Below are 25,547 nucleotides of genomic sequence, written 5' to 3' on the forward strand. Positions count from 1 at the left end.
TCCAAAGAGACATTGTTTCTTGAAGATGGTTTGATTCGGTAGTGATTTTGGTATACTAATCAGATCATTGAAGAACTTTGAGGTTGTTAGTCTTTCTTGACTTTTGTCAAGCTTATATAAGAGGCTAATTTAATTTTAGAAGGTAATTAATTATTTAACAACTATCTGACTTGATAAAAACAAAGTAATTTTTTAGCATAATAATTACCGCTTTTACAAACTTTTATCACAATTTACCGAAATTACCGATTTTTGCGCTTTTACGCAGTTTTACCGTATTTACGCAACTTTACAGTTTTTACACATTTTTACGCATTTTACGCATTTTTACACAATTTTACCGTCTTCTGTAACAAAAAAGCGTAAAAATGCGTAATACGCATTTGACTTTTTTTTCCAGTGAACTTTGGTAAGTCCCAAGAAAAAAGTCAGACGAATTATCGTCTAGTGACGTATACCTTTTTCTGCTTTAGCTGAGCATCGGCGTTACCGCACTGGCGATAAAAAAATTTCGGTATAATGCGGTAAAAATGCGTAATACGCATTTTTACCGCATTTTACCGCATTTTACCGCATTTTACCGAAATTTTCGGTAAAATGCGGTAAAAATGCGGTAAAATGATTATGAAAATGAATTATCGTCTAATACGTCACTAAAATTCATGGACTTTTTTTATCCGTAATACGTCATTGATAGCAATTTTTATTTAGTAGACCTACTTAATAAACTTTATTAGTTATTAAGTAGGCTGTGCTGTCTATTCTATTTTTATAAATATTTTTACATTCTAGTATTTGGTGTTTAAAAAAACTGTGTAAAATTAAAATAGGAACATGGATTTAAATTTTTTGGATGAAGACTTAGATTTCGAAGTTGCAGAAAATGAGCTTCGCCACCGATTACCTCGAGAGGTTGGTGTTTAAAACATCACTTAAAATTACTAAATTTTGATGTTTTTTTTAATGATTTTTTATCGAACAAAATCAGAAATCATACTAAATAGGCGCAGAAATTATATTTTTGTTTTGTTTTTCAATTTCATTTTAGTTTAATGGGCGCTTTTTTAACAAAGATGTTTCTGACAACGTTTTTCGAGAGCAGTATCGAGTCCCAAGAGCTTTATTAAATTTTTAGAAACTAGGCTTAAAGATGATTTGCCACATTATACTAAGCGAAATATAAGCATTTCAGTACGTTTCCAGATAATGGTATTTCTTCATTTTATTGGCACAAATGTTTTTTTTCATGTTCTCAGAGATTGTCATGGAATCTCTACCAACACAATTTATCGTATTATACACAGCGTAGGAGAAGCTATTTTCAATGTTAGTGTATTAAGTTAATCAAACTATTGAAAGTATATATATGTATATATATATATATATATATATATATATATATATATATATATATATATATATATATATATATATATATATATATATATATATATATATATATATTATATGATTGTTAAGTTTATATTTTCTAATATATCTCTGCTGTTGCTACTGTTTTTGAATATAATGATTAAATTGCCATTGTTATTACCCTTGTTATATATCATTAGCACTATTATTAGTTTACTTCACGTTAGTTTATAACTATTTGTATGTAAACTTGAATGTAAAATCTTTATTTAGAAATATATGATTAATTGATTACGTACTTATATCATGTTAATATATATTATATATTACATACTTATACTATAACATTTGTAAATATACATACATACATACATACATACATACATACATACATACATACATACATACATACATACATACATACATACATACATACATACATACATACATACATACATACATACATACATACATACATACATACATACATACATACATACATACATACATACATACATACATACATACATACATACATACATACTAGGGTGTCCCAAAAAAAAAAAAATTACTTCTCAAGCTTTTCCCATTCTTTAAGGTCTAAATGGGCTAAAAATACCATAGAAAAATTTTTTGTTCCAGTAAAAGTGGTATCTGTAAAATTTCATTTTTCAAAAAAAGTGCAGTTATTGGTGAAAAAATCATATATTTTAGAAATTCTCTTGAAAATATATATTTCCAGTTTAAAGAATTAAATATTTTTGAGTTGTTTCTTTGTCAGGTCCTTCTTCAGCTTATTTCTGTTGTCTTTGGCAACCAGCATGAGGTTCTGTTTCATGTTGTCTGACCTGTAGCCTTCAACAAAGTCCTGGATTAGTTGGATATTCCTTTCAGCGCAGTCATTGACACATTTAATCGACTTCAAAACCTTTTAAGTATATCAAATGTCTGGCTGGCATCTCCGCTGATCCACTTCTCCACCTCTTCAACAGGGATCTTATATACTTTGAACAAGATCCAGCTCTGGGAACCTACCACCTCAGTAAGCTCTGTTGACCTGCTAATAACCGGTAGCTTCGGTTTCCCCATGTGAAAATGGTCAGGGACATCACACTTGACCAACTTCTCCAACATTTTCTTCTTTACCTCGTTGTCAATATCATCGTCAGCTAGGGACAGAATAACTAACAGTTCTGTTAAATACCAAGCATGCCGCTGCATGCTGGAAAGAAGGGCCTGTCGAAGTTTTAGTTAGTGGTCCCTTATGTCAAACGATGACTTAAAGGCAGCCAAGTCATTTATAGTTGACTTGTTGACCATACAGGATTTTAAGAACCAGGGCCCATAAAATACAGAAACAAAGAATACCGCTGTCTTTACCATTTTCTTCTCCTCCTCATTCATTACCTGGGCTACCTTCTCAGTCATCCTCAGGGTAAGCAGGTATAGAGAATCTGCCATGAACCTTTAGAATAAATTTATATTATTATTAAATATGTAAGAAAAACTTGAAAATGTACTTTCCCCTAAACACAAAAGTTACTAATAATATACTATAACTGTACCTGGCTTCATGGCAGTCTCCAGGTTGATAAAAATGAAATCCTGGCACATCTCCACCCAAATAGAAGATTACTAGCTCACAAAGTTTCTTGTAGTCCCCCCTGTCTCTATAGTCAGTGCCCTCTTGCCAAACTCCAGAGCCTCCTTCGCAGTTTTGTACAAAGATAATCCGACCTGTAGCTCATTCCAATCAAACCTAATGATCTCCTCCATCTTGTCTACCTCCTCCTTGATGTGTGGCCAGGTTATCTGCAGTCTTAGGTAGAGTGCTCTCCTTGGCCCTTTTGTTTTCTCACTAGTAAGAGCCTCCATAAAATGAGAGATGGTTAAATCCAACATGTGTCGCCTGCATACGGACCAGAGTAAAGAAATGTTGAGGATGTTTGTGAGGATGGTAATGGCCCCAACAAATACTCCAGTATTGGAAGCAGTGGTGTCACAGCATATGGCAAAGATCTGATCAACAATATTGTAATATTCTGGGAGATTTAAGATCACATCTGCCTGGTCAATTCCCTTGGAGCTTTCAGCTTGAACTACTCCAAGAAGAATATCATTTGTGTCGTCAATATCAGGAGATATAACGCTGATTGCAATCCTTTCAAAAATAACAGTTATGTTCAGGTTCTCCTCCATCTCTTTGATCTGTTTGCCGTCAAAATGCAGGACAAGCCTCTTTCCCTTCAAGGTTTTCATTATATCTTGTCTTACCTGGTCTCCTAGTAATTAAAGAAGAACCAGCATCAGATTCAAGGAAGCCTTAGAAGAACCAGCATCAGATTCAAAGGAAGCCTCAATTTCACTTAGAACTAGTTCCCTTGTCGAGGAGTTTGCTGCTCTCCTTAATGAACTCTTCCTGTATCTTAGTAAATCTACCAATGTTCGAATCCCAGTTTAGATCTCTCAGATGGATTAGTTTGCAATACTTAATGTGGAGCTTCAGAATCTTATCCCTGATTATACATAAAAGAAGTTTATTAATTACATAAATATTGGTTATTTTTTATTTATTTGTATTGGTATTTAATTATTTATTTGTTTGTTTTTTGATTTACTTCTTTGATTATTAACATAATTAAAAGTTACTCTATTTTTTACCTGACAGCAGCTCCAGAAATGAGGAGTTCTCCAAAACCAGCCTTGTTCCACACATCCATTACAAGAGAAGTAACACATTTATGGTTGGGATCTTTACAGGATCTACCCTTGCAGATAAGGTCTTTGCCTGGAAAATTTTGAGGACAAGCTACAACAGCTTTTGTAGATTTAAATTTTCAAGCCTTGGAAGGTTTGATAAACTGTATACATCTGAGCACATTTCCAATGCTGGGGAGCTGGTTCGTGGGCAGCTGGTTGATAGGATACTTGAGAAGAAACAGTAGCCTTCTGGGATAAGTCTGTATCTTCCTCTTTTTTCCTTTACTCTTGTCTGACGATGACGGTCCATTTTACAAATTACAATTAAATATGAAATTATATAACATACTTTAATTTATCTATTCATTCAATCATTCATTAAACAATTACATTATTCATTGAATCCTTTTTTAATTTTTAGCTATGTGTAAAATACATTATGTAGCATGACAACAAAAGTAAACTTGTATGTAGTACATATCTCAAAAATGTGTGATATGATCAAATCGCGTGTAATTAAATTTACCTTTTTAATTGACCACAGACGGCTTAAATTGGCATTTAATCACACTAATAAAAATAGTAATGATAATATTGTTAAACTAGGTGATCATCACTAAGTTTATTAAAAACAAATTATAACATCAGAAAAATTACAAATATATCAAACATTGAAATAATGGACATTTATTTTTAAAAAATCGTATTTTTTAAATTTTACAGATATCACTTTTTGACAACGGTTTTTTAATTTTCGTTAATTTTTAGCCTTAGGCGACATCAGAGAATGGGAAAAACTTGAGAAGTATCCTGAAAAAAAAAAAAAGTGTGTTTCTGGGACACCTTAATACATACATATATATAGGGTAAGGTTGCTAATATTGTACCGATGCCTATATTGTACTTTTAACATAACTCATTATTTTTACAACCCACAAGAAAAGTTTTAACTTATTTTTTATCTTTGCTGAATGAAATTAAGTAGTCAACTGTTTTTTTTTGTCATCCAACTGCATTAAGGCCAGAGTAAGCTCTTGTTGGTTTGTTATTGGAGATTTCTTATTTTAGGTTTTTATGGCTAAGCGTATTTCACTAAAAAAAGCAGAAGATATGATTTGTTCAGTGTCTTTATGTTAAAGCATAATTTATCTAAATTCAAAATAAATACCTAGAATTTAAAATGTCTTATTTTTAGTTGTCAAATTTTTTAATTAACTGTATGTCAGATTAGTTGCGTAAATTGTACCTCAAGGCATGTCCTAAATTGTACCGACGCAACCATTCTGACCGCTAAAAAAAACGTGTGTAATGTTTAACAAAACCCTTTTGAGATTTCAATTAGAGAAATATCCACACTTACAATACGAACTTCACCACTTAAACAAAAAAAGAAAAATATTAGTATAACTCTTGTATTGACAAGCAGTCCTTAAAAAGATGCACTCTCTAGTTCAGTTTTACCAATATGTCAAGGCTGGTGTCATGTTGGCTGTGCAGGTGTTAATCAAAAACAGATACGATATATCTGAAACTTTTGATAAAAATAATGTTTTTATGTATTTTATTTTACAATATTTAGTGTGGTTGTTTTTAAAACAGATGTAGTATATATTTTTTACATTATTTAGTATAATTATCTTTAATACCTACCTTCTTCCTCTATTTTAATCTTAGCTAACCCATTGGTAAACATACAATTTAAATAAAAATTGTGCCATATGTAGTGATACCTGTTTTCGGCATTTTCCAGAAGAATAAAAAGTTCAAGTTGCATAGAGTTTATTAAATAAAAAACTTCATTTCATTACATTACGGACAGTTAGGTGTTATGTTATGTTATATCAGAATATTTCTAATTGCTGATTTTATAAAAACCATTCCTTTTAATCAGTTCTTTAAATCCCTCAAATCTAAAATCATAAAATATTTGCAAAGCTGTAAAGTAATTGAAACCAAGAAAGTGGTACAATATTGGATTACAATGGTACAATTAAGGATCTAGTTTCCTTAATTGTACTCTTAGCGCTATTTTTTTAATTTGATTCTTCGAGATTTAACGCTTTTTAAATTTTGAAGTTTTTTAACATCTTTACAACAAACAATCCCTAAATTATGAAATCCCATTGAAAATCCATGTTTTCACTTAGTAGATTACCTACATTTTTTAGTTTTGTCTTAGGGGGTACAATATTGGCAACCTTACCCTATATATATATATATATATATATATATATATATATATATATATATATATATATATATATATATATATATATATATATATATATATATATGTTGTCCAATCCCTCAAGATTAACTCAAAGTTTCAGTTTTTTCTATTTGTAATTAAATTTATTAAATTAAATTAAAAAAATCAATTAAAATTATTACCAATATAACAGAAATTATAATCACAAAGTAAAAAAAACAAAAACACTGGTGGGCATTTTTTATCATTTTTTCACAACAATTAAAGCGAATAATTAACAAATAATTTTAATAATTAAAAACAGGTCAAGGCAGATGGGGCGGCTAAACTTTTTTGGGGGTGGCAGATTTGCTAAACGCTTTCTCATCCTTAATTGAATATCATAACACATTACTTAACATTTTTTTTTAAAAGCATCAACTGGTTACTATAATGAGAAAAAGGAAACATTAAAATGAAATGGTGCTATATACAGTAAGCCATGAGTTAAGTTTATGTGATACAGCAAATTAGGTTCAATGGTCAGATATTTTGGTAATTGAGGTCGAGGAATTCAAATCTGCGTATACTTGGTCTCTAGGAGTGGTCATTACTGCACAGGTGTTAATTTCAGGGTGGGTCATTGGATGTCTTAACAATTTTATAATAAAAAAGGGACATATTGTATGTTCAAATATAGGTAAATAAGGTCGGGTATTGAAATTAGGGCTTATTTTGTCTCTAGGAGTTGCCGAGACCGCACAGGTGGTCAGTGGTTGTCAAGACGGTGTATTCTTTGTGCGAAGACTGTACACCAGCCTTTACAACAGGGGCATTTAATACCAGTTGTACAGGCTGGTGTACATTTGTGCAGTCTCCAGGTTATAGTGATGCAGCTTGTTAGCGTCCACTTTCTCGTTGCTGGAGAGGATACAGAGGGTAATGTAAAACCTCTTCATCAGCTCTTCATCAACTCCTAGAATCTCTACTGACTTTTAGTATCCCCTTTTGGTTTCCAGATCCTCCTGACTTTGGAACATCAAAATTGATACCAAGACCAACCCTCAGCGCAACTTGAGTCTGTTTTTTTTTTTCTTAGCCTGCCACTTCTTAAAAATCATCAGAGTCTGTTGGCTATGTGAAGGAAGTACTCCATGCTTCTTATCCACAAATGAAAGGTGACAGGCCATTTTTAAATCTAATATCTGAAAGATCTGCCACAATTCTATAAACCTTCTCCAGGTCATTCAGGTTGGAGCTGCTCAGTAGTTGCGTCAATTACTGCACTAAGAATGATGGCAACTTTTCCATCAACAGTGGTTTCCTCCAGCTCATGGTAGATCATGATTCCTTTAAAAACAAATTATAACTATATTATATTTGATTTACCTCCTTCATTAACTTCCATCTTCACCTCTGTCTCCAGCTCCTCCAGCAACCAGTACCGATTGTCCATAAAAAACTTCTCCCTCTTCCTACCAGATTTGGTCCAGCGACGATTGAACCTCTTCAGCCAAAGTTGGCTACCTCTTGCCCATGTCCAATGTCCTCCAATGTTCTGGTTTTGGGGGGTTTTGCTCACCCCTAGCCCACTGTTGCATGGCTCAATATTTACAAACAGTTTATATTTACAAGATAAACTACTTATAAAGACTTCCCTTTACTTATTGGTCAACATCATAGCAATATTAAAAATTGATAATATTAAATTAAGTGAAAATATAGAAATAAGGATGTTAGGATGATGAACCGACTAAATCGACTTTTAGTTGATTAGTAAAAAACTCATAGTCGATTAAATCGACTATTCCATTTTTCAAAGTCGACTAATTTCGACTTTAGACTAGTCGACTTTTGGTCGATTTAGTCGAAGTCGATAACAAAACTACTATAAACATTCAAAAAATTCCGTTTTTAAGATAAAATCTGCATTTAATCGATTATTCAGTTCCTTGTTGTGTAAATATGCCATATAATACACAAATACACAACAAAATAATACACAAATACACAACAAAATAAAATGCTGTCTAAAGAACTTAAAATGGTACTAGCAATAAAGATCAGAGAAAACAAAGAGGTTCTTCTTGGGAAGTTTAGCATGTTTTAATTAGCAAACTATTTGAATAAAAATATGTATAATTACATGTATATATATATATATATATATATATATATATATATATATATATATATATATATATATATATATACAAATGTTGTTATAGTATAAATATGAAATATATAGCATATATTAACATAATACAAGTATGTAATCAATCAATCATATATTTCTAAACAAAGATTTTACATTCAAGTTTACACAAAAATAGTTATAAACTAATGTGAATATCATTTATATATATATATATATATATATATATATATATATATATATATATATATATATATACAGTCGACTCTCGATATCTCGAATACTTGATATCCCGAACTTTTGAGTATCTCGAACTTTTTTAGCGGTCCCATGGACATAACGTACTAGTTTAGGCTAAAATCCTCTCGATATCTCGAACCTTATTATCTCGAACTTTTTGGTATCTCGAACAATATTTTCGGTCCACAGGGCAATTTTCTCTCGTTATCTCGAACTTTTCAACATTTTTTTTTTTTCAAAAATGTTTTAATAAAATTTAATTTTTTTAAATTCCAATTTTCGAAAATAAAAAATTTTTAAATCGATTTTTAAATTTGATTTTTTTTAAGAATCGAATTTCTGAAAAGTTTTCCTTTAATATATAATTTATTCTTTTTTTCAAACGCAGCAACATGCCGCTCGTTAAACGAAAACTCACGAACAAATCTATAATAAAAAAATGCAAGGCATTAAAAGACCTAGAGACTGGGATGTCTAACAAAGAGGTTGCCAAAAAGTATGGAGTCCCAAAGAACACATTATCAACCTGGATTAAAAATAAAACCAAGTTATTAACCTCACTGGAAAAAAATGGCACAAAATCTAAACGGAAGAAACTTCGTAGTGGTAATTTCAAAAATGTAGACAAGGCCATATACACGTGGTTCGTTGCAAAAAGAAGTCAACAAGTACCAATTGATGGTACCATACTAAAAGAAAAGGCACTAAAATTCGCAGAAGCATTAGGAGAGTTAGATTTTAAAGCATCTGATTGTTGGTTTCATAATTGGAAAGAAAGGTCAGTTAAATTTTGTCAAATCTTGTTCAATTTTAATATAAACAAATAACATGTATCTGTTTATATTTAATTTATTTAGTTTTTTAAACGTGTAATTAAAATTCAATTATTCTGTTCCTATTTTTAGGAACGGCATCAGCTTTAAAATAATCTCAGGCGAAAGTGCCGCCGTGACGAATAATATGACTGCTTCGTGGAATGAAACTACACTTCCAACATTGCTTTTGAATTACAAGCTTGAAAACATTTTCAATTCCGATGAGTTTGGACTATTTTACCAGTGCCTACCAAACAAAACATACCATTTATCACGAGAAAAATGTTTTGGGGGAAAAAATAGTAAAGTCAGACTAACAGGCATAGCAGCAGGGAGTGCAACGGGAGAAAAATTACCTATGTTTGTTATTGGAAAATCTAAAAACCCACGGTGTTTTAAGCACATTAAACAACTTCCTTGCACATATAAAAATCAGCTAAAAAGTTGGATGACCGGAGACCTTTTTACAGAATGGGTAAAGAAACTTGACTCATTTTTTCGTGCTCAAGACAGGAAAGTAGCACTCCTGGTGGATAACTGTTCTGCCCACCCACACATTGAAGGGCTAAGCAACATCAACCTAATATTTTTCCCCCCTAACACCACATCTGTCCTTCAGCCCATGGATCAAGGCGTAATACGAAGTCTTAAAGCTCATTATCGTCACAAAATTGTGCGTTTGTGTATCAAGGCTGTCGATAATAACAAACCCATGCCAAAAATTTCTATACTTCAAGCAATGAAAGATCTTGTTTCTTCGTGGAATGCTGTGCCGAAGGAGACTGTCATCAACTGCTTTAAAAAAGCTGGTATCAGCAAAACAAACAAGAGTATTGAAGAAGCTGATGATGATCATTCTTTTAAATTTTTGACAGAAGAACTTAACCGTTTGCGAGAGTTAGATCCTCGTGCCGTCCAAGAAGACCTCTCAGCGGAATCTTACATTGGTTTAGATTGCGATGTAGTAACCACCGGTTCACTTGCTACTGATGCTGAAATCATTGCTCAGATTTTAGACCCTAATTTTGAAAACGAAGATAATGAAGTTGAAGATAGCGTTGACGAAGCTATTGACGTCGAAGCCCCGCCACGCCCATCTGATATTCAATTAGAAATTGCTTTTGAAACAATTCAAAATGCTTCGCTATACAGCTCAAAATACGGAAATGAAATACAATCCCTAGCACTAAAACTTGAGGATTTAATGAAGATGGAAAAGATGGATAATTTAAAGCAATATCAGATAACAGATTTTTTCCAAAAGTTGTAGTTTTTGTTGTTGTGATTTTTGTCAGAAAAATAACTTGTTTTAATGAAAGTCGGGCAATTTTATTTATTTTCAACCCTTTTCTTGATATCTCGAACTCTCGATATCTCGAACTTTTTTTCCGGTCCCCTTAGTGTTCAAGATATCGAGAGTCGACTGTATATATATATATATATATGGGCAATTCCACGTAAAAGAGGAAAAAAAAAAAAAAAAAAATTCACGGTGACATATAATAACCGCATTAAACTTATTTTCCAACAATTTAAAAATACTTTTAAGAAAAAAATTTATTAAAAAAATCATTTTATCATACTATAACATACTTTTAAAGTTGTAAGGGTTACATGAGCATTTTTTGACGTTTACATATAGCCATGTTGTGAAGCGTTGAAAAAAGATTCAGTGCTGCTTTATTAAATAACTATTACTTCTAAGTTTGACTAAAAGGCAAAATTAAACATTATGCATAATATTTTTTATAAAAACGAACTCTTACTAGGTCTATAAGAAGAGCATATTAATGAAAACAAGACGTTACGACCGTCACAAAAAAAAGTCGGAAAGTTTTTTCTATGCTTCGTATCAAACTTTTTAAAACTGCAACCATGGTAAAAGTAAAGATACTTATACATATTTTATCATTGTTTCAAAAAAAACACATTAAAGTGCTTTAGATCGCTATTTCAACATGTTACTAAGTACGCTACGACCATCACGATATGCTGGTTTTCCCATCACGGCTTCTTGACTTAAAAAAAAAAAGTTTAAGCGCGAACGATTTAATTCATTTCAAACGATTTACACCATTTAAACCAAGTTATAATAGAAATCAGTTTTTTTTATTGTTTAATTTGCAGCTTGTTTATTCATTTTATTACTAAACTTGTTAAGGTTTTTTTTGAAACTATGAGTAACTAATGAAACTATGATAGTAAACTACTGAAAGTTTCTTTGCCCGAAAACGGAGACATGGATACCTTAATCACCTATAGTTGATGGATTAAAGAAGGTCATCGCTTTGTACTCAGTCAACATAAAAAAAAACATAAAAGGCATTTTTAAATATTTCCGCAACAATTTACTATAGTTTACTGAGCATCATCTCACTAAAAAGCATCAGTCTGAGCAATATTGCAGTCAAAAAGAAAATCTCGAACCAGACCAAATTTTGATACACTTTGATTATTCACAAAACTACACATGTGGTTATCAGGATGCTGTTCAAGCTGCTTATTGGTCGCAGTCAGCTATTACCTTATTTACAGTTGTAATCTATTGTTACCAATTAGAGCCAAAATCAGTTGTAATAATATCCGACGATAATGATGAAACAAAATGCGCTACTACTACATATTTAAGTGGCATATTTGACCTCTATTGCATTGATTATATAAAAAGTTATACTATGGAGTGATGGTCCATGCACTGAATTCAAAAATAGATACATGGCCAAATTCATACAAGATTGCTCTGTGAAATATCATTTTCAAAGTATAGAATGGAACTTTTTTGCTACCTCTCACGGTAAAGGAGCAGTTGATGGAGTAGGAGAGTTATTAAAGCGATTTGTTTGGAACAGCGTAAAATCTCGTGAAGTGGTCGTCTTAAACGTTAAAGACATTCTCTTAGCATCAAATGGGTGCAAAACTTATGTTAGACTTATCAACACAGACGATATTAATCTAAGGTGGGCCTTAATAGCTGATAAAGTAGAAGAAGCGAAAGCCGTTACAAATATTACCAAAATGCATTTCTGGCAAGTAAAAAATGGAAAGTTTTTGGTTTCAAAATTCTCTAATATTTTGTGATGGGGTTGCGGAACAATTTTAAAATTTATATATTAGTAAAAAAAATTTACTATTCTAAGATATTTTTTTCCTGTATTGGATTCCGGGCTCCTTAAAACATTTGCGAGGCATATGAAAGTAAATACTCCGAGATATTGAGTTGCATTAAATAGAGTTAATAAAACAAAAAAAACGGGGAGCATAAATAGCATTAAGCGTTTGTTGCCTACTCCAAACAAAACGATCCCAGTATTGACGTAACATCATGGATAACCTAGATAATGTTATAAAATTCATATTTTTTAACAAAATTTAATTGACTTTTATAATCATTCAGCTTTTATTATGTCATTCATTGCGTTATTTGTTGTTTTTCATTTTTGGCTCTTTCGTTACGACCGTCACAGTTACGACCGTCACGACAAAAAACTTAATAAAATTCTCGGAAAACTTCAAGCGAAATCTATGAAACTCACTATATAGTAAGTTCAATGTGTAGTTAAAGAACACAGCAAAGGATTTTTTCTTTCACTGTGTAGATGGCTGCATAAAGTTTAACAAAGTTTATTTGTTTAGATTTGTCAAAAAGTAAGCGTTACGACCGTCACGCTACGTTAAGTTGATTTATCAAATAAGTTGAACATTTGAATGATTTAACTTTTGCATACTAAATTATACAATAGTATTAAACATTTCTGGAAATTTTCATGTAAATACCATTCTTGGTTAATTTTTAATGGCTAAAAAAGCGTCAATTATTACGACCGTCACTTGCGTGGAATTGCCCATATATATATTTCAATAGTTTTATTAACTTTTCTTACACTGTGTAATATGACAGTCTCTGAGAACATGAAAAAAAACAATTGTGCCAATAAAATGAAGAAATACCATTATCTGGAAACGTACTGAAATGCTTTTATTTCGCTTAGTGTAATGTTGCAAATCATCTTTAAGCCTAGTTTCTAAAAATCTAATAAAGCTCTTGGGACTCGATGCTGCTCTCTAAAAACATTATCAGAAACATCTTCGTTAAAAAAAACGACCATTAAACTAAAATGAAATTGAAAAACAAAACAAAAATATAATTTCCTATTTGTTATCATTTCTGATTTTGTTCGATGAAAAATCATTAAAAAAGCATCAAAATTTAGTAATTTTGAAAACACCAACCTCTTGAGGCAATCGGAGGCGAAGCTCATTTTCTGCAACTTCAAAATCTAAGTCTTCATCCGAAAAAATTAAATCCATGTTCCAACTTTAATTTTACACAGTTTTTTTAAACACCAAATATTAGAATGTAAAAATATTTACAAAAATAGAATAGACAGCACACCCTACTTAATGACTAATAAAATTTATTAAATAGGCCTACTGAATAAAAATTTTAAAAAAATTGTTGTTTTCAATGACGTCTTACGAATAAAAAAAGTTCATGAATTTTAGTGACGTATACGTTTTATGCTTTATAGCAATAGCCAAAAAAAATACAGACAGTGATCAATTCATCGAGTTTACGCATTTTTTTACGTAAAAATGATTTACTTAAAAAATTGCGTTTTTACGAAAGATTTTTTTTCTCGAAAAAAACTTCGAATTGTTTATAGAATTGGCCCCAGATTTTAAGTAATTAGTTTATTATGGAGTTACCAAAATCTTTTTCAGTTTTATCTATAAAATATCTACATAAAAACACAAACAAAGAATGTTCAATGATTTTGAAGCGCTAACGTTGTTCCATCAATGGCCGCTAAAAATCACGAAGAAAATATCTACAATTGAGATAAAAAATCTATCTGAAGTTTTTTTTCGAAAAAATGCATTTTTTATCTGAAAAGGCGATTCCCTTGTTCGTTTACAGCATTGGATTTAATAGCGAAGTTTTTATCTTAAAAACGGAATTTTTTGAATGTTTATAGCAACGGACTTTTTTTTTTTTCGCTTTTTACGGTAAAAACTTCGTGTTTTACGGAAATAACTTCGTGTTTTACGGAAAAACTTCGTTTTTTATGTTTATAGCATTGGCCCTAGATTTAACGAATACGTACGTATTCGTTAGATCTAGTTTCACTTTCGGAATTAAAAACCTTTTAGAAAAGTGTCTGTGAGGGTTTTAATTCCGAAAATGAAACTAGATTTGCCGACAGGGAATTTTTGATTGACATTCATTTTTCTTTCTTTCTTTCTTTTTTTCTTTCTTTCTTTCTTTCTATTTTTCTTTCTTTCTTTCTTTCTTTTTTTCTTTCTTTCTTTCTTTCTTTCTTTCTTTCTTTTGTTAGTTTATATATACAGTATTGGACAAACCATTTGCAACCAAATAATGCTAATTTAGTTTCTTTATATAAAAGTGCTGCTTTTTTTCAATTTAGAGAAAAAACTATGTAACTGTTTAGAGACAAAGTTCTTCAAGTTTTATTCATCACAAAGTTCATTATTTGTACACGAAAATTTATAAATTAATCAAAAGTATTAAAAAAAGTTGATTTCCTTATGGACAAAACAAGTGTAACTCGACAAAATGTTGACCAAGTTGTATTTCGCTATCAATATTTCGTGGCGAATCCTTTGTTGTCGATCACAGTCTTGCATCTTCGAGGCATAGATTCGATCAGGTGATCAATGAAACTTTTTGGAATCGCTGCCCAGGCCTTTTGGATTTGTTCAAACAGTTAATCCTTATTACGAACACCCTCACGATTAATTCTGCGGTTGACGATCTCACACAGGTTCTCGATAGGGTTGAGATCCGGAGATTGAGGCGGCCAATCCATCACCGATAGTTGGTTGTCTTGAAACCACTGTTTGACTACTTTTGCAGTGTGTTTCGGATCGTTGTCTTGCTGAAAAACCCATTTTATTGGCATATTCCATTCAGCATGAGGTAACATTTCAGGATATTTTTATACATGAAACGGTCCATTATTTCATCGTTTCGATGTATTGGACCTAGACCGTTAGCAGAAAAACACCTCCAGACCATTACATTGCCTCCACCATGCTTCACGGTCTTATGGCAGTAACGTAAATCGAGGCATTTTCCGGCCGGTCGACGTACACGGCAAATGCCATCGCTCCCAATGATGTTGAACTTCGATTCATCACTGAACAGGACATTTCGCCATTTCTGCACATTCCAGTCAATATGAGATGTAGCAAACAGGAGTCTTTTCTTTTGGTTTTTTAGTGAAATCAGCGGTTTCTTTGCAGGGCGTCGAGAAAACAATCCGGCTTCAACAGCACGTTTTCTGATTGTTCGGTCCGATACAGGCAACTCTAATTGCTTTTGTATCTCGACTGATGATATCCAGGGATCCTTCTTGACGGATCTGACGATAATAGAATCCTCTCTAGAAGTGGTGGAACGTGGTCTTCTACCTTTGTTATCTGCTGCCAACTTCCCCGTAGAACGATATTTGGAACATAGTCTTGATACGTTCCATTTTTTCACGCGATATTTATCACAAATACTTTTTTGTGACACTCCACTTACGTAATCGCCAATAATTTTCTTTCTTAGTTCCAATCCAAGACTGTCGGGAGCCATTTTTGCACTTGAAGTCATAAAAATAATAAAAATAAATAATCACGCTTCTTAAGGCTTACAGTGTTACATTTACCTTGTGATGATACAATAATGCTCTGTGGAATACAACGTCTTGGTTGGATGTGGACTGTATTGATGTAATGAAACACTTGTTGTATTTCACTTCTTGTATTGATGTTCTTCGATAAAACACTTTGATAAAACTCACTTCGATAAACTGTCTTAATAATACTGACTGATTGACTTCCATATACTGACTGAATTACATGTCGATTTACATGTCTCTTATATAGTAAAATGAACCTGTGTGAACCTGTTCTGGAAGATTCTAGATGCTTCTTTTTGATGCTTCTGGAAGCTTCTGGATGCGTCTGGATGCTTCTGAATGTTCTGGATATTTCTGGATGCTACTGGATGCTTCCAGATGCTTCTTCTGGAAACTTCTGGAAGCTTTTGCATGCTTCTGGAAACTTCTGGAAACTTCTGGATAGTTCCTTTAATTATTAAAAAACTTCCATGACGTTGACACCGACCAGACTTAAGAAAATGAAACAAACCAAAAAAGTTGCACTTGTTTTGTCCGCTGCAAAATGGCACTTGTCAACTAAATTCTCCTTGTGTGCTGTCACCTGTCAGCTGATTGTTCATGCCATTGCATGCTATGACTCCAGACTCCTGAACTGTTTGCTGTGGTAGTATAGTTCGTTTCGTTTTTAAGACATGTAAAATTAGGAACACTTTTTAGCATTGTTCGATGTTGGTTGCTAATGTTTTGTCCAATACTGTATATATATATATATATATATATATATATATATATATATATATATATATATATATATATATATATATATATATATATATATATATATATATATATAGGTACACGGAAATAGTGATTTACGGAACCGATTTTTATGCTGAAATTTTGGCTCTCGTTTTTTTTTAACTCTTTTTGAGGCAGCGTGAGGCAGGCATAGTTTTGTGGAGTTTCTTTTTAGAAACATATATACACATAGATACTTTTTGGAAAGAAGAAAGACTAATCTTTACTTTTTTAAAACTTTTATTTTGGTTACTAAACTTTTTTTATGTGATATTTTGCTCCTGAATATTAGATTGATGCTCTCTCTTGAATTTTGGGTCGAAGAAATGTAGAGTCCGCTTTTTTTGTTATTAAAATAATTTCTTTCGTGCATTTTCTACGCACATGCTAAATTTAAACGAAAAATAATTATAAGCAATTAGTTTAATTAGTGTTATACCAAGTATACCACTTTTTTCAGGTAGCTCTAGGCAATATATACATATATAAACCTTGACAACTTTTCAAAAAAATAAAGGATAGGCTTGTTATTTATATCACTATTGTTTATCGCTACCATAGTTTTTTATGGAGTATTTTGCTGAGAATTTTACATGAAAATTTGGTTGATGTTGTAACATGGAATGGTAGTCGAAGAAATGTATGATGAATGTAACATGGAATGGTAGTCGAAGAAATGAGGTAAGCGAAATCCGGGTGGGGCCGAAATCCGGATAAGGGGGCGATTAAAATAAACGAAAAAAATTTTGGAACCAATTTCTTCAATAATATTTCTTCAATATATCGAAAATTTTCTACTAAAAACGTCAAAACTTTTTTTTAAATTCTTTGTTTTTAATAACTTTTCACCTTTTAAAATACTGTATTAAAGGGCTTTCTAATGATATATAACATTTCAGAATATGCTCAATTTTAAAAAATCAGTCCACGTACCTAATATATATATATATATATATATATATATATATATATATATATATATATATATATATATATATATATATATATATATATATATATATATATATATATATATATATATATATATATATATATATATATATATATATATATATATATATATATATATATATATATATACAATACTGACAATAAGTTTTAGCCCACTTATTAAGACTCATGTTTTTTTAACATAATTTGAATAACAGCTTCCAATTATTTTTTTTATATAAAATAATGTCTAACTTCAAACAATACTAAACATTTTAACAAACAAAAGCAATATTTATCAAAATTTTATATAGATTTTTGTATTTAGATATCTAACGTTTATTTTTATTGTATGCTGATCTGAACCCAATTCGTATCAGCTCGTTTGTTTTTAGTTTGCTCTTGCATTTTTGTTTATTTATTGCTTTGAAGGCATATTAGATGATAGTACAGTTTACAAAGATATTTCATAGATACTGTGTGTTTAATACTATTTTTTGTTTTTCTAAGAGCGAAACTTCTAACTTACGTTGTTTTCTTTTTTTTCTTTTGGGTAATAATAAAATGGGTAAATTTCCATTACTGGAACGTAAAAAAATTATCGTGCTTCATGAAAAAGGTTATTCTCAATGACAAATTGTCTAAAAAACAAAATATTCAAGGACAGCCATTAGAGAAATTATAAAAAAATTTAAAATAAAACGGGATCTCTTGAGGATAAAATTCGAAGTGGAAGGCCTCCAAAGCTTACAAAATATGACATAAAGTATTTTAAAAATGTGTCTCTGCGAAATCGGAAAAAAACCTCCAGTGAACTCGCCCAAGACATTCAGGCTGCGACTGGGACAAATGTTTCCTCATCTTGCATTCGATGATATTTGCTAAAAGCTGGATTAAGAGGGTGTGTTGCAGTTCGAAAGCCTTTACTACGCCGTGGCAATAAAGAAAAAATACTTAAATATGCAAAACAGCATAATAATTGGACGCAAGGAATGTTAAACCGTGAACTATACACAGATGAATCAAAATTTGAATTGTTCAGTAGCAGAAGACGACAGTATGTAAGAAGAAGAGTAGGAGAGGCTTATCGCCCTGATTGTCTACATCCAACAATCAAGCATGAGGGAGGTTCTGTTTTAGTTTGGGGTTGTATTTCATCATCTGGAGTAGGTGATTTAATCAGAATTAATGGCAAACTGACAGGAGAACAGTATAAAGAAATTTTAAGACATCATGCAATACCATCTGGAATGAGACTAATTTGTAATAATTTCATTCTACAGCAAGACAATGATCCTAAACATTGTTCCTGAATGGCCAAAAAATATTTACAGGACATGTGTGAGGAAGGAGTTCTTGAAGTAATGAACTGGCCTCCTCAAAGTCCAGATTTGAACATTATTGATCATGCTTGGGATTATTTGAATAAAAAAAAGGCTGAATATAACCCCAAAAATGTTGAAGAATATTTTCGAGTATAAGTGTTTTCGAGAGTGGGCCAATATTCCACAAAATTTCATTACAAATTTATAAGAATCGATTCCAAGGAGATTCGCTTCTGTGCTCAACGCAAAAGGCAGACATATGAAGTATTAATTGTTCTTTCTTTTTGTATCATATTTTATCAAATTATTTCTAGATATTTTTGTTTGTAATATAAACCAGATATTTTTTTACTTCATAAGTCTTTCATATTTTTATGATAAAATCAAAAAAAATTATGGTGGGCCAAAACTTATTCAAAGTACTGTGTTATATATATATATATATATATATATATATATATATATATATATATATATATATATATATATATATATATATATAGACATACAGACAGACAGATAGACAGACAGACAGACAGACAGACAGACAGACAGACAGACAGACAGATAGATAGATAGATAGATAGATAGATAAATAGATATAGATATGGAAATAGATATATAGATATATAGATGTATAGATGTATAGATAAAACCTGATGATGAAAGTTTTAATCTTTTTCACTTGCATGTGACAAATGTTAAATATTCTTTTCTTTTTATTGAGTAAACTTTTAGTTTTACATTGTTTGAGTATATATATTTTCTTAAACTTGTTTCTAATTCTTCCTATTAACTTGTTAAAAACTTTGTCAGAGTTTATTTAGTCAGGCTAAAAAATCTGTACAAAAAATGCTTTGAAGGAATAAAAATCCAAGTAATAAATAATGAATAGGAGAAGGATCTCAGTTGTTATTATCATTAAATCGAACATGAAGCGCATGATTAAGATTTAAAGCTCTCAAAAGTTATAAATCTCCAAATTTGTAAGATAAAAAAGGCATTAGTATTTTTTAAATTTAGATGAGTGATAAAGTATATCATCAAAAAAAGAACAAACTTGCTGAAGCTATAGTTGACTGCTGGAAGGCTTTTGCAGAAGCTATCCCATTGCAAGAAACTCTAATATTCACAATTGAAAAAGAAGAGAATTATCTAGAAGATCGAGCTCACCGTGTTCTTCGCTCTTGGTATGAGAAAAAGCCAAGAGAGTTTACAGCTGCTAATATTATAGAGAAGTTAAAAACTCTGAACCGTAATGATATAATTTCTGCTCTTTTTGGAGGTCAGTAAGACTTGTTACGCTTTTTAAAATGTTATGTTGAATTTATCTGTTAAGTTTCTTTATAAATATTTACTGGAGTTAGATTATGCTTTGTTAAATTGTTAAGGGCTAAGTAAGTTTCTAACAATAATGAAATGTATTGTAAACTTTGCATGATACAAATATTTATTGCAGGGATATTAAAGCATTGGATGATCATTAGGGTGGTCCATACACATGAAAAAGGATTATGTAGAAACCTGGGTACCCCCTTGGTTAGTTAAACCTATCAATTATATTTTTAGGCAAAAGTTCAGTTTATTCTCCCAACCAAAAGATGATGCTCAAGATGTTTTTTTTTGTTTCTTGCCTATAACTTGAACAAAATGCAGTTGAAATCTTAATGATGCAGCACAGATGTCATTATGTTACAAAAATGAAGCATAATTTTTTATTGAATACTTTCAATTGAAGACTACTTAAACAGTGAGACTACTTTAAGAGTTTGCTATTTATAACATCTCATCAAAAATTGTCCTTGAATATTGCAAGCAAAAAAGGCAGACGGTTGAATATTACTAAATATAACTCTACAAGATTATATATTAAGATTTACTATGTCTTGTCTCAGAGATTTGCTATGGGACACAGAGGAGCTTATCCAGACTATTACCCAAAACAAATGCATATAGCTGGTTATCATCTCAGACTCCAAAAATTTTAGAAAAGATTGTCCAATCCCAGTGAAGTAGCTGTGGAATCTCAGGTACAAATTCAGAAATGATTGCTTCAGCATGTTCTGGCTTTTTTTTCATGAAAGTGAAAGCCATAATATATAGTTCTGTTGATAATAATATGTGTTATGTGCTTGTATGTGTGTATTGTGCATCAAAAATAATTATAGTTTGCGAGATGAATATATAAAAACCAAGGTGTTGTTCACCAACATAAGTTGTACTGATCTTTACAGCCAATAGATCTAAAAGCAAAGATATAATAGGTTGTAGAGCACTGCACTTTAGTTGATCTCATTTGTACTAGGTTTTTTTTTGGTCAAAGTGGAAAGGAAGAACATTATGCATATCATCAAATAAGTATATTTTTCTTTGATTTAATTGTATTGTACTTTTTTCTTTATTGTCACTTATATGCTGTTCAGCTTGTGATATGCTGTTTCTTTTAGTACATTTAACTTCAGTTTAAAGCAGTCAAAGTTTTAAAGATAAGGTTGATAATGAAAATGAGGGCAATAACTGTTTGACTAATAAGAAATATAATTTATGGACTGCTAAGACAAAACATATACAAACTATAATTGCACTCTGTGTTAGAAAAACAGAAACTTCTTGGAATAGTTTCATGTAAAAGGAGGGCAGTTGTTCCACCAACCCTCTTAGATTTCCTTCAAATTTTAACCATTGGTGCCTATCAGTAATGCAAATTGGTGCCTAAAGTAATGCAAATAATTCTATCAACTCAATATGGTTTAGAAGTAATGATCTTTTGAAATAAAGCCTAAAATGCCCTGATTTTTGTGCAAGTCCATCATAATGGATTTTATTGTACCTTTTCCTGAATAATTGAAGTTCTAGTGGAAGAGCTGAAATTTATTACCTAACCATTATTAAGTGTGCTGAGTTCAAAAATGTAAAGAAAGTAACCCATTTTAAAATTTGTGATTACTTTATAATTTGAAAATGGTTAAGTCTAGTCTTCTGTTCTTTTAATATGAGTTGTGTTTTCACTTGGAATTTTTCTTGGAATTGCCTATCTTTCAAGAGTTCAATATTTTTTCAGATGAAAATGGGGATGTTAGGCTATCTTGATATAAAGATGATTTTGGTCTTATAATGAATGTATCCTATTTTGATATAAAGTCTAAAGTTTACCTTTGGTCCCATGTCCTCCATTATAGATTTGTTGCATTACCTTTTAAAGAAGTATTTAGATTTAAGTGGAAAAAATTAGATGAAAGTTGGTACCTAACCAATTTTTGTGATTGTTAAAAAGTGTATCAATTAAAAAAGGAAGCAAAACTGGATGAATATTTCAAATAGAAAAAGTCCTTTTTCATCATATCATTTGTGCTTGTTTACAACACTTGAGTGCATTTTGTCAGTATTCTTTTGTAATTTTTGCATTTAGATGAATGTGTCTTCTATCTGTAGTTAATTTGGTTAGGACTAAAGTTAATTTTTTTGTGTTATTTTAATATTTTTTTTAAATTTTTTACAAATATTATTCTTAGTTGAGTTTAAGAATGATGCAAATATGTTATTAAAAGTAATAATAAGTTATTAAAAGTAGAAGTTGTTTCAATTTCATTAAATCTTTACAATTTTATTTAACTTGTTGTTAGGTAATTCTTTTTTTTATGAAACTTATTTTTCTCATCTTATTTCTATTTACTTTTATTATTATTTCTATTATTTTTTTTATTTGTGTTTATTTCTATTCTCAACTTAATTCTATCCTAGAATCTCTTTAAAAAAAGTATATTAAAAATTCAAGATGTTTCATGTAGAGTTTTAAAGAAAAGTATCCTAGAAGCTCCCAGTATTTAAAAATTGATTTTGATAGGTCACCCACCCTGTTTACCTCCTTGCTTTTTATGAGTTATTGCATTTCTTGTTTGTGCTCCTTAATGTAATTGTAATGTTAAAAACAAAATATTTAACTGAATGTAGAGCAAGAAAGTTGTAAGCAGCAGAAATTTAAAAATGTTTACATAAATAAATGTTCTCTAAAAAGTTTGAATTTAGTTGTTGAGTTACAAAGACAATATCTATAAAATGATCAAACAGAAAATGGTTAACAGATTTGAAATTTGACTTGTTTTGATAGATTTGTAAAAGGAGTTATACCAATTTGTTTTTTGATTGATCAAGGAAGATTATTTAGGTTTCTCAAATATAAAATTTATTTTCTGTATGATCATGTTACATTGAGCTGTACTGTCCTTAATAAAAACATATTTTATTAAAGCTTTTTTCCCAGAAAAAAAAAATTAATAAAATGAAAATTTGAGCATAATTTTTTTTTTTTTTTTTTTTTACCTATATGCAGATGAAGTTGATGGAAATATTGAAGACAGAAGTTCATCTGGTAAGTTATTGCATTTTGCCTGCTTTTTCTACAATAAATGTAAATAAATAAAAAATGTTTTGTAGGTAATTTTGATTTTCTTCAAAAAGGAGTGAAACATTTTGTATTATTTTAGTTTGATTTAAACATTATAATATGAAGCAAAAACAGGATGACTTATTATTCTGAGTGTTTTTATAGCAGAGAAGCGTGTTATCTAAAGACAACTTTATACAGCAGCACTTATGTTGCATGTAAATATTTTTCATAATGGTATTTATATACTAACTTCTGTCATATCCTTAGATTTTTTTGATTTTTGGAGGTTGTTACTTGAACCCTGGTGTGTTTCAATGTGTACATTATGAAAATGAAAAAATCAAAAATGGTTAAGTGAAATGTAACCCCTCGATGCCACCACTCCAAGTCTTTTTAAAGTCTTTTTTTCCTGTAAATCCAAAATAGATTCTATGATTTTTCCTAAAATGTTGTTGCTCAAGTTAGTTGTTCTTAGTAATTATAGGCCTGCACTTAGGGAGGCAGGGTCAGTTTTAAGGGGAGTCCATAATCTTGCCTGAAAAGGAAATTTAAAAATTAGAAGTGCTTTATCTACACACACTTTGGAATAATCTTGATAAGTTTTATAGCTCTTTCGGCAGATTTATTCGCTACGTGAATCTTTTTCGGATTCAAAAAAATATCAATTGTTATGAGGGATTAAATGGAGTTTTTATGTATTTATAGAGATATATAAATGAGATTTAGGATATTTCGAACACGGATTTGAGTTTGAAAAGGGTTGAAGCGTCAAATTTTCGTATTTTTTCTTTTTTAAATGAGAACTTTTTAAAATATGTGAAATTGATTATTACTCCTCATATGAAAATGACTCTCGTATTGGTTTCTCCAGGTGCTCCTACAGTTTCAGATCTAAGTTATAGTCAAATTGGAAAGATTGCTGATTTATTAGATACTGACAATGGCTGGGAAGATTTCGCCGCTGTTGCTTTTGAAAATGATAATGTAATGCAGAAGTATGTAAAAAATCTATATCGTTTTTATTTTGGAGGAGGTAACCCAGCTCATTCGTTTTTGATCAAACTCACTCAAAAATATCCAAAGTTAACGGTGAAGGACTTTGTGAGTCGTTGCGGAAGGAATGACATCGATGTATATGCCTCCGATGTCCTTAAAAAGAATGATTCTACTCTTAGAGATCTTGAGGACAGAGAACTAAGAGAATTAGCCGATGAAGTTTATGGAAGAGGTATTGATGACTGGCGTGATATAGCAAGCATGTTTCCAGACTTTTCGAATGAAGATATACAAAAACTTGATGCAGCAAGTGCTGTTCTCAACGGCTTCAGCCCAACTAAAGAGTTATTTTATAAAATCCGACAGGTCCACCCTACAATTAAGTTGGAAGATTTAGCAAATTCTTGTGAGAGAAAGGAACTTAAACGAAAGGACGTAGTTTTAATTCTTCGTAGTTTTATTGACGAATTCTCAAATAATTAGTTAAGGCGCTTTTTAAACATTAATTTTTGAAATATTTTTCAAAAGTTGTAAGTAACTTGTCCTAATTTTTTGCATTTACAAAAATTATGAGTTATTTTGAAAACAGGACAATATTCCATTTAAATTTAAAAAGTAATGAATACAGCGTGCGGCATCTATTTGCGAACTTTTTAGAACATTTTTCAAAATGAGTTTTAAAAGCACTAAAAAATTACATTCATGGAATGTTAATAAAAGAAAAGTTGAAAAAATATGCTTTTCCTACCTATACATTCAATTAGGTCAATTAGGTTTTTTTGATCACAGCCTCAATCCTAGGGCGGAAGGTCTGGCAGGTCCTGGGAGCTTATTCACTAAACTTTCGTAACTTTTGCGCAGCTCAACTAAGGTTACGGAAATCGAAAGTTCATGTACTATTTGTAGTTACGTGCGTATCTGGGTTTTTACGGCACCGATTTTAAAGACAAAAACTGTGACCTTTTTTTTCACAGCGTGCTCGAAGTCGGTGT

The 25,547-nt window shown here is 30.9% G+C and overlaps 1 protein-coding gene and 1 long non-coding RNA gene across 4 annotated transcripts; both read left to right on the forward strand.

Moving 5' to 3' along the window:
• The first annotated feature begins 695 nt into the window (after positions 1 to 695).
• LOC149885650 (uncharacterized) lies at positions 696 to 4,890 on the forward strand. Of its 2 annotated transcripts, XR_016454405.1 has the most exons (3): positions 696 to 912; positions 1,049 to 1,326; positions 4,040 to 4,890. It is a non-coding gene; the product is annotated as an uncharacterized LOC149885650 (long non-coding RNA). The 2 variants fall into 2 exon arrangements; XR_016454406.1 differs by lacking the exon at positions 4,040 to 4,890 and having other exon boundaries at positions 1,049 to 1,344.
• Positions 4,891 to 18,638: 13,748 nt separating this feature from the next.
• LOC149885651 (uncharacterized) lies at positions 18,639 to 25,141 on the forward strand. 2 transcript variants are annotated; one of them, XM_090093688.1, is made up of 4 exons: positions 18,639 to 19,436; positions 20,196 to 20,457; positions 23,503 to 23,541; positions 24,431 to 25,141. In XM_090093688.1, exons 2-4 carry the CDS (start codon positions 20,196 to 20,198, stop codon positions 25,036 to 25,038), a joined length of 909 nt encoding a protein of 302 aa, XP_089949814.1. In that variant the 5' UTR covers positions 18,639 to 19,436; the 3' UTR covers positions 25,039 to 25,141. The 2 variants fall into 2 exon arrangements, with proteins under 2 accessions (XP_089949814.1, XP_089949815.1); XM_090093689.1 differs by lacking the exons at positions 18,639 to 19,436; positions 20,196 to 20,457 and adding an exon at positions 20,464 to 21,202.
• Positions 25,142 to 25,547: the final 406 nt, after the last annotated feature.

This window comes from Hydra viridissima, unplaced genomic scaffold (genome assembly GCF_058129835.1).
Source record: "Hydra viridissima isolate aposymbiotic clone 2 unplaced genomic scaffold, HvirCarnegie_v1 scaffold_7, whole genome shotgun sequence".
Lineage (NCBI taxonomy): Eukaryota > Metazoa > Cnidaria > Hydrozoa > Anthoathecata > Hydridae > Hydra > Hydra viridissima.